The sequence below is a fragment of the Sapajus apella genome, unplaced genomic scaffold, assembly GCF_009761245.1.
Source record: "Sapajus apella isolate SASKATOON/1434 unplaced genomic scaffold, GSC_monkey_1.0 scaffold33, whole genome shotgun sequence".
NCBI classification, from domain to species: domain Eukaryota; kingdom Metazoa; phylum Chordata; class Mammalia; order Primates; family Cebidae; genus Sapajus; species Sapajus apella.
In genome coordinates, this window is record NW_022436973.1 from 11,135,446 (window position 1) to 11,145,222 (window position 9,777).

The following is a 9,777-nucleotide window of genomic DNA, read 5'->3' on the forward strand; positions in this document are numbered from 1 at the left end:
CACCTACCGTCATGCCTGGCTAATTTTTGTATTTTTAGTAAAGACTGGGTTTCAATATGTTGGCCAGGCTGGTCTCGAACTCCTGACCTCAAGTGATCCACCTGCCTCAGTCTCCCAAAGTGCTGGGATTACAGGCATTAGCCATTGTGCCCAGCCCAGTAAGGTTATACGTTTGTGTTGTCTTAAGCTACCAAATGTGTGGTAATTTGTTACAGGAGCAAGAGGAAACTAATACCAGCCAGCAACTATTTTAGGGCAGTTAGAAAATTTCACACATTGAACCCCAATTTTCTCTCCTTTCTCTCTTTCTTTCTTTTGTTTTTGAAACAGGGTCTCACTCTATCACTCAGGCTGGAGTGCAGTGGCACGATCAGAACTTACTGCGGCCTCGACCTCCTGGGCTCAAGCACTCCCGAGCAGCTCGGTCTCCCAAAGCACTAGTGTTACAAGTCAGAGCCACTGCACCCAGTCTGAACCCCACTTGCCTTTGTACTTCTGGTCCCCGGGAGAGTCCTTCACACTTTCTGACTTGTCATACAGCAAGAAGGCACATAGATATTCAGGAATTGGAAGGACAGGAAAACCAACCTTTGGGTAAAGATTTTGGCATTTATATCTTTTATTTAAATATTCATTTCACTATTTTGAAAGTTTCCCATCCAAACCACAGCTGTAACTGAAATCCAACCATTTCAGGAAACAGAAATATCAAGTTGGGGGCTTCCTGAGAATGTCAGATTATGGATTGCTAGAGTCAAAAAGAGATTTTACAGTCCGACCTACCCACTGGACGGATGAGGAAACTGTGGCTGAAGCGAGGGTGGGTGTCTGGGAGTAGGAAGGCAGCCTGGGCCCTGGTGGGTGGTGTTGGAGCCACCTTGCAGCCACCACCTGGGCCCCTGGCCCTGCCCTGGTCCTGCCCATCATGGCTGCTGTTGGTACTGGCTCTCTGTGGCCGTGTAGAAGTCATCCAGCACACTCTGGATGTATTCAAAGGTCGGCCGCTCCTCCGGACGGTTCTTCCAGCAGCGTGTCATGATGCTGTAGAGCTCCTCTGGGCAGTGCTCTGGGCGGGGCATCCGGTATCCACGCTCCAGAGCTCGGATCACTTCAGGGTTTGACATCCCTGAAAAGGAGCCATGGAATTAAAATGGAAGCAGTTGGGAAATGAGATCCCACAGGTGCCAGGCCCTGCGGCCTCGCCAGCAGCCATCACTTCCCACCTCACCTTGCAAGCTGAGCCCCTCCCACTGTGAAAGCCAGAGACTTCCTCCTCCAGCTTCACTTGCAGCTAGGACATAGGCCCGGGACATGGTTTTGGCCAATGGGAGCTGACAGGGAGGTCTCCCGGGAGAGGCCAGGAAAGGTTTTCCTCCCACTTAGAGGACAGACTTTGGAGAACAGACCCTTCGTCTCTTCCTTTGGACTCTGTGAGATACTTATGATACTTGGAGTTGCAATCACCATCTTACCACATGGAGAACATCATCACAGAGACAGGAACCCAGGGTCCTGACTCAGTCATGCTGAGCCGCTGAACTTACGAGTCACCAGTGCCAGAGCGGGAGTAATAGCTTGCTCTGTTTCAGTTACTCTTAGTCTGTCATTTTGTGGCTTGCAGCAGAACACATCCTTCTGGATTTGGCGTCTATAGTGTGTTGCCTGGTTTTGCCTAGTGCACTCTCAGGACAAAACAGTCAGGTGACCAGATTCAGTGTCACCCTATGGGTGGGACCATTTTCTTGTTCAATTTAAGTTTTAATTAGTTATTCATAAGAATAGCTATTCAGTGTCCATGATCCCCAATTTTATATTATTGGTTTCAAACTCCAAACTCGGGAGGCCCAGGTGTGTGGATCACTTGAGATCAGAAGTTCAAGACCAGCCTGGCCAACATAGTTAAACCCCCTCTCTACTAAAAATACAAAAACTAGCCACGTGTGATGGTGCACACTTGTAATCCCAGCGGCTCGGGAGGCTGAGCCAGGACAATCGCTTGAACCCAGGAGGTGGAGGTTGCAATGAGCCGAGATCATGCCAGTATACTCCAGCCTGGGCGACAGAGCAAGACTCCATCTCAAAGAAGTAAATAAATAAAAAGTAAGGTATCAGAAAATAAAGGTGACTGCAATTCTGACCTCTACTGCTGTAAATAAATGAACTCAAGTGCTTCCTTTACTTGTATGTCTCTATACTTAAGTCATCTTAAATTTAAGAGGGTTAAAATGGAGCTCTCCAATTTCTTTCTTTTTTTTTCTTTTTGAGATGGAATCTTGCTCTGTAGCCCAGGCTGGAGTGCAGTGGTGTGATCTTGGCTCACTGCAACCTCCGCCTCCTGGGTTCTGGTTCAAGCAATTCTCCTACCTCAGCCTCCCAAGTAGCTGGGATTACAGGCACAAGCCACCATGCCCAGCTAATTTTGTTTTTGTTTTTGTTTTTGTTTTAGTAGAGACAGGGTTTCACCATGTTGGCCAGTCTGGTCTTGAACTCCTGACCTTGTGATCCACCAGCCTTGGGCTCCCAAAGTGCTGGGATTATAGGCATGAGCCACTGTGCCCTGCCAGAGCTCCCCAGATTCTATCTCTAGACCATCACCCATCCTGTGGTACAAAGCCAGGGTAATCATCCTTGATTCTCTCTCCCTCACCTCCTAAGTCAACAAGTCAGATCTTTCCTTCTTTTGAAACGTAGCACCAGTTCATCAATGTATGCCTGTCACAAATCCACCACCCTATGCCTGGGCCACTGCTGTGGCCTCCTCATGGGCTGCCACCCTGTTCCCCTTCCTTCCCATTCACGCTTCACACTGAGCTAAAGCATCACTTAAAAATGGAAATCAACAGCCCAGCAACATAGCAACACCTTGTCTCTCAAACAATTAAAAAAATTAGCTGGGCGTGGTGGTGTGTGTGTGTGTGTGTGTGTGTAATCCCAGCATTTTGGGAGGCCAAGGCTGGAGGATTGTTTGAGCCTGGAAGTTTGAGACCAGGCTGGGCAACATAGTGAGACCAAGTCTTTACAAAAAATACATATAAAACAAAGAGCCAGGAATGGTGGCTTGTGCCAGTGGTCCCAGATACTCGGGAGGCTGAAGAGGGAGGATCACTTGAGCCTAGGAAGTTGAGGCTGCAGTGAGCTATGACTGCACTGCTGCACTCCAGCCTGGGCGACAGAGCGAGACCTTGTCTGAAAAAGAAAGAAAGAAAAAAAAGCGTGGAGAAAGGACAAGATCTGATTTACAGTTTGTAATTATCCTTCTGGCTGCAAGTGGAGAATAGGCTGTAGGATGAGTGGGGAGAAAGCAGTGAGACTGACGAGGAGGCCGCTGCGCCATCCATGGGAGACAATGCTGGCCTGGATGCAGTGGAGACTGCGGGGTTCGAAGTGGTGAGACTTGGGATATGTTTTGGAGTCAAGTAGCCAAAACCTTGTGACTGCTCAGATGTCATAGGGGTGAGGCCGGGCATGGTGGCTCACACCTGTAATCCCAGCACTTTGGGAGGCCGAGGCAGGTGGATCACCTGAGGTCAGGAGTTAGAGACCAGCCTGGCCAACATGGTGAAACCCTGTCTCTACTAAAAATACAAAAATTGGCTGGGCATGGTGGTGGGCACCTGTAATCCCAGTTACTCAGGAGGCTGAGGCAGGAGAATCGTTTGAACCCAGGAGGCAGAGGTTGCAGTGAGCTGAGATCGTGCCATTGCACTCTAGCCTGGGCAACAAGAGCGAGACTCTGTCTCAAAAAAAAAAAAAAAAAAAAGTAATAGGGATGAGAGAGAAGGAAGGGCCAAGGAAGCCCCCAGATTTCAAGCTTAAGACACTGAATGGGCGGCGATGCCTTTAACTAAGACGGGAAAGGTGATGGAAAGTTGTGGGTGAGGATCAAGAGCTCAATTTGAATGGGCACATTGATGAGATGAACCCATTGCCAGGCTGGGCCCTGAAAGCAGCCCCGAGCTGATGCCCCTTCCCTACCTGGGTAAGGGATCCGGCCATAGGTGACGATCTCCATCAGCAGGACACCAAAGGACCAGACGTCTGACTTGATGGTGAAGGAGCCAAAGTTGATGGCCTCAGGAGCTGTCCATTTGATGGGGAACTTGGCCCCTGTAGGGTGGAACAGACCAGAGTCAGGGGAAGGCTGGGGAGCAGTGAGGGTTGGGACTCTGCTAAGGTCGGGGACAGGCAAGGGCAACAGCTGCCAACATCTGCCCCTGCAGAACTGCAATTTCCCTGTTAGGTGGCCTCCCTGTGGAAGCAAGGGACATCCATCCTGAGGACAGATGGCCAGACAAGGAGGAGTGGGCAGGGGGATCTGGGGTGTGGCGTGGAAGTTCACTCTCTAGAGGCCTCCTCGTTGATCAGTTGATACCCCAGGAAACTACAACTCCAAAGAGTAGAATCCCAGAGGTCACAGATCTTTGGGGACAGAAGGACTTCAGGGGATCTTGAGTCCAGGTTGTAGTCAATGCCTCAGTCTTCTGACCTGGGGCAATAGGGGAAGGAGGATTCTGACTCTCAGCCCATGAGGTTCCCACCAGTCACTGTGTATTCCCTTCCCTCCTCCCACATAGTCTGATATGGGTTTAGTTAGCCTTTTCAATTTTTACCCAACAGAGTAAGGGTCTTACTCTGTTGCCCAGGCTGGAGCACAGTGGCACAATCATAGGTCACTGCAGCCTTGAACTCCTGGCCTCAAGCTATCCTCCTGCCTCAGCCTTTCAAGCAGCTGGGGCTAGAGGTGTGCACCACTATGCCCAGCTAATTTAAAAACAAAAACAAACAAACAAAATCTTGGCCAGGCACAGTGGGTCATGACAAGGCTTCCTTTTTTATAGAAAAGGAATATGAAGGGCTGGGCATGCTGGCTCTTGCCTGTAATCCCAGCACCTTGGGAGACCGAGGTGGGTGTAGTTTCAGGTACTCAGGAGGCTGAGGCTGGAGAATTGCTTGAGCCCAGGAGTCAGAGGCTGCAGTGAGCTATGATCATACTCCTCCACTACAGCCTGGGTGACAGAGCAAGCACCTGTCTCTTCAAAAAATAAATAGGCCTGGTGTGGTGGCTCATGCCTGTAATCCCAGCACTTTGGGAGGCCCAAGCAGGTGGATCACTTGAGGTCAGGAGTTTGAGACCACCCTGGCCAACATGGTGAAACCCCCTCTCTACTAGAAATAAAAACTAGCCAGGCATAATGGAGTGTGATTATGATCCCACCTGCTCAGGAGACTGAGGCAGGACAATCGCTTGAACCCAGGAGGTGGAGTTTGCAGTGAGCCGAGATCAAGCCAAAGCATTCCAGCCTGGGAAACAGAGCAAGACCCTGTCTCAAAAAAATAAATAAATAAAAATTAAGCTAGCAGAAAATAAAGGTGACTGCGATTCTGACCTCTATGCTATAAATAAATTTTGCCTGTTTCTTTCTTTAACAGCTTTATTGAGCTAGAATTCACAGACCATACATTTCACCCATTTAAAGTGCATAATTCCATGGCTTTTAGAATAGTCATGAAGTTGTGGATTTCAGAATATTTTCATCACATTTCCCTGCAAAAAACCCACAGAAGTCACTCCCCATTTCTCTCGATTCCCCACCACCAGCTGTAGGCAGCACGCATCGACTTTCTCTCTCTTTAGCTTTGTCTGTTTTGGGCTGGGCGTGGTGGCTCACGCCTGTAATCCTAGCACTTTGGGAGGCTTGAGGTCAGGAGTTTGAGCCAGCCTGGCCAACATGGTGAAACCTCGTCTCTACTAAAAATACAAAAATTAGCTAGGCATGGTGGTATGTGCCTGTAATCCCAACTACTCAGGACGTTGAGGCACAAGAATTGCTTGAACCTGGGAGGCAGAGGTTGTAGTGAGCTGAGATCATGCTAATACACTCCAACCTGGGTGACAGATCAAGAGTACGTCTCAAAAAAGAAAAAGGTGGCCTGTTCTGGACATTTCACAGAAGGGGAATTAAACAGTATGTGGTCTTCGTGTTGGCTTTCCCTTAACATGATGTTTTCAAGGGTCATCTGTGTGCTACACTGACATAGCATGTCATTCTATTTTGTGGCCAAATAATATTCCATTGTATGGATATACCACATTTTGTTTATCTGTTCATCAGTCTGTGGACATTAAGAGGGTTGTTTCCATCTTTTGGCTATTAGGAAGAATGCTTCCATGAACGTCCATATATAAGTTTTGTCTCTTTGAATTTTACAAAAATGAAACCAATTGGCATCTACTCTTTTTTGGTCTAATTTCTTTCATTTTGATATACCTGTGAGAGTTACCCATTTTGGTGCATTTAGCATTGGTTTGTGCTTTTTTTTTTTTTTTTTTGAGGTGCCAGGCTAATTTTTATATTTTTAGTAGAGACAGGGTTTCACTATGTTGGTCAGGTTAGTCTGGAACTCCTGACCTCATGATCCGCCTGCCTTGACCTCCCAAAGTGTTGGGATTACAGGCGTGAGCCACCGTGCCCAGCCTTTTTTTTTTTCTTTTAAGACAAGGTCTTGCTCTGTCCACCAGGCTGGGTACGGTGGCACAATCATGGCTTACTGCAGCCTCAACTTTCTAGACTCAAGTAATTCTCTCACCCTAACCTCCTGAGTAGCTGTGACTATAGGCATGTGCCACCATGCCTGGTGAATTTTTTAAATTTTTGCAGAGACTAGGTCTCCTGTGTTGCCCAGGCTGGTCTTGAGCTCCTGGGCTCAAGCAATCCTCCTGCCTCAGCCTCCTAAAGTGCTGGTTTTACAGGCATGAGTCACTGAGCCTGGCTGGTTTGTGCTTTTGCATCACTGCGTGGTATTATATTCTGTGAATAAACCACAATGTATACATCCATCCTCCTGCTTATGGACATTTGGATATCAGCCCTATTTTTGTCTGTTATGCACAAAGCTGCTCTTACCCTTAATTTCAACATATATTGCCTAACTCCCTCCAAAATCTATCAGTACTTCTCCATCTGATCTAAAATCTCCTTCTCAAAGTCTCTGGGTGAGACTCTGAAGTTCAGGACATTATCCAGAAGTATCCACCAAGCTCAAGAATGCACAGCTAAGACTGGGGCAGACCCTTGCATTTTGTCAATCACTCTCACACATATCAACTCAACACTCACAACCATCCAAATGGGCAACGTGGGCCTGCTTGGCAGCGTTCCCTACCTTCCCGAGCCGTGTACTCATTGTCCTCTATGATCCGGGCCAGGCCAAAGTCGGCAATCTTACACACCAGGGATGCAGAGACCAAGATGTTGGCGGCTCGGAGGTCTCGGTGGATGTAGTTCCTCTGCTCAATGAAGGCCATGCCTTCTGCAATCTGCAACCCAAACAGAGACACTTTTGTCCTCAGACCTGGCCTACGCCAAGAGGGCCCCACCCGAAAGCAGCAGAGAGGTGTTCAAGTGGAATACAATGGGACATGTCTGCACCAGCCCTCACTCTTTTGTTGGGAAGGCCCCAGGGCTCAGGCTGGCATTGAGGTTGGGGGGATCCCTAAGGCCTGGGTCACTTTGGGGGATTCTCTAGAGTTCCAAGACTTCCAGAGAGCACTTTGAAGTGTTCTCAAGGAAAAAGCAATGGGACTATTTCTCCAGGACCTATTCCTCCAGGAAAACACACACACACACACACACACACACACACACACACACACACACAGACACACAAACTCTAGGACACTATGAAGAGCTTTCATCTTCAACCCTCTTTCTGGGGACAATCTAGGCTCATGTTATATTCTGCTATACCTCTTATATCTTTCTCATGCCCCAGCCCTGGGTAGGGAAAATTCACTTATTTACTCAACAGAAATCTACTGAGTGTCTTGCGGGTGCCAGACATGTTGCTTGAACAGGTGGTGAGCCAGGCAAAACCGCTGCAGGTAGAAAGTTCCATAAAGAAAAGATTAAACAGGCCGGGCGTGGTGGCTTACACCTGTAATCCCAGCACTTTGGGAGGACGAAGTAGGTAGATCACTTGAGGCCAGGAGTTCAAGACCAGCCTGGCTAATATGGCGAAACCCTGTCTCTACTAAAAATACAAAAGGAAGATGAGCGTAGTGGTGCATGTCTCTAAGCCCAGCTGCTCAGGAGGTGGAGGCCCGAGAACTGCTTGAACCTGGGAGGCAGAGGCTGCAGTGAGCCAAGATCATGCCACTGCGGCTTGGGTGACACAGCAAGACTCTGTCTCAAAAAAGAAACAAAAGATAAAACAGGGTAACAAAATATGACCCGTAGAGGGCTTTTTCAGATTGGGTGTTCAGGGAAACCTGCTTTGAGGGGGTGAGATTTTAGCAAAGATAGGAATGATGATAATAATAAGTGTGTCACATAGGAATATTCTAGGCAGAGAGAACATCAGGTGCAAAGGTGTAGAGGTAGGAAAGAGCCTGGGTATTCATGGAACAGCACAGAGGCCAGTGTGACCAGCAGAAGATGCCACAGAGAGAGTGGGGAAAGTTGAAGCTGAAAGGGAGACCGCAATCATGAACAGCCTTGGCCAGGACAGGAGGGTGAATTTTATTCTGGGCATAATGGGGAGATATTAGAGGCCTTTGAGCAGGAGTGTGACATGTTCTGATGTACATTTAAAGATCATCATGGTTGCTGAGTGAAACAGACTACATGGAGGATTCTTATTCACACCGGGGGTCCTAGAAGTCTTTGATGAAAACACAGGGATTATATCTTACAGTCATTTTTACTTACAAGGGTTTGGACAAAAGAGGTTGAAGATGAACCCTCAGATGCCCAGAAAGCAGCACTTTTGGCTTACAAACTGGGCTACGAGCAATTTGAGGCAGGAATGATCATTCATGATCTCTGTTTTACAGACATGGAAACTCTCGTTCCAGTTCACACCACCAGAAACCTTCTGAATGTCAGGTTCAAGCCAGTCTGAGGATTCCCAATCTAGTGCTTCCTGCTGCCTCTAAATAACTCAGCACTCCAGTGCTCCAGCGGACTGCAGCTGGGTGCAGTTTGATGAAATTACTCGGGAAGCGAGAGCGCCTGACTAGACAGAACAATCAAAGCACCACCAGCTGGCCTCCCAACGTCTGAGGCAAGTGAGTGACGCACTTGCAGGGAGTGGGCAGCAGGGGGCACCCGAGGCAGGTAGAACGGATATCCAGGCTTTTTTTTTTTTTTTTTTTTTTGAGACTGGCTCTTGCTCTGTCACCTAGGTTGGAGTGCAGTGGTGGGATCACAGCTCACTGCAACCTCTGCCTCCTGGGCCCCTGTGTTACCCAGGCTGGGCTCAAACGGTCCTCTCGCCTCAGCCTCCCAAAGCGCTGGGATTACAGGCCTGAGCCGCCATGCCTAGGGGAGACCCAGACTTTTCAATAAAAGCTTGGAGGAGACTCTGATTTTGTTTGGAGTAGTAGGGGGTAGGGATGAGATACGGATGAAGTTGCCGGGAGGGAGTGAGACAGCATCTTGGTCCTGGGAGTGTGGGAAATTTATGAGTCCTTAGATGAACAGTTAACAAACATCATAGCTTGTTTACAAGATGATACTTAAACACTTAAGTGACATTTACCGTGTGCTTTGGAGGAGGCACTTTTGCTGTCAGCCCCCTTTCCACAGCTAAGAAAACTGAAGCCCAGAGAAATAGGTAAGCGGCCCCAGCTTACACAGCTTGCAAGTTGTGGAGCCCAGGCTGGAGCTCCAAAAGCGCTGCCTGGGGTCCGCGCACTTGCCTGTTACTCTGCCCAGCCTTTTTGCCTGGCTTTTCTTCTGGAACAAGCACTAATGCCAGGAGTTACCGCTGTTTGAT

General features: G+C 48.4%; 1 protein-coding gene across 1 annotated transcript; it reads right to left on the minus strand.

The window, feature by feature from the left end:
* Positions 1 to 593: 593 nt before the first annotated feature.
* Positions 594 to 7,929, minus strand: HCK (HCK proto-oncogene, Src family tyrosine kinase). Its single transcript, XM_032295291.1, has 3 exons — positions 7,165 to 7,929; positions 3,976 to 4,107; positions 594 to 1,126 (listed from the first exon to the last, which is right to left on the minus strand). The coding sequence occupies exons 1-3, from the start codon at positions 7,304 to 7,306 to the stop codon at positions 924 to 926; spliced, it is 477 nt and encodes a 158-aa protein (XP_032151182.1). The 5' UTR covers positions 7,307 to 7,929; the 3' UTR covers positions 594 to 923.
* Between the last annotated feature and the right edge of the window lie 1,848 nt (positions 7,930 to 9,777).

Excerpts from the sequence above, each read along its gene's own strand:
- HCK (XM_032295291.1), bottom strand. The coding sequence starts at position 7,306 with ATGGCCTTCATTGAGCAGAGGAACTACATCCACCGAGACCTCCGAGCC. Across the intron at positions 4,108-7,164 it reads TGAGTACACGGCTCGGGAAG|GGGCCAAGTTCCCCATCAAA; the intron begins GTAGGGAACGCT and ends TCCACCCTACAG. Across the intron at positions 1,127-3,975 it reads TGGCCGGATCCCTTACCCAG|GGATGTCAAACCCTGAAGTG; the intron begins GTAGGGAAGGGG and ends GCTCCTTTTCAG.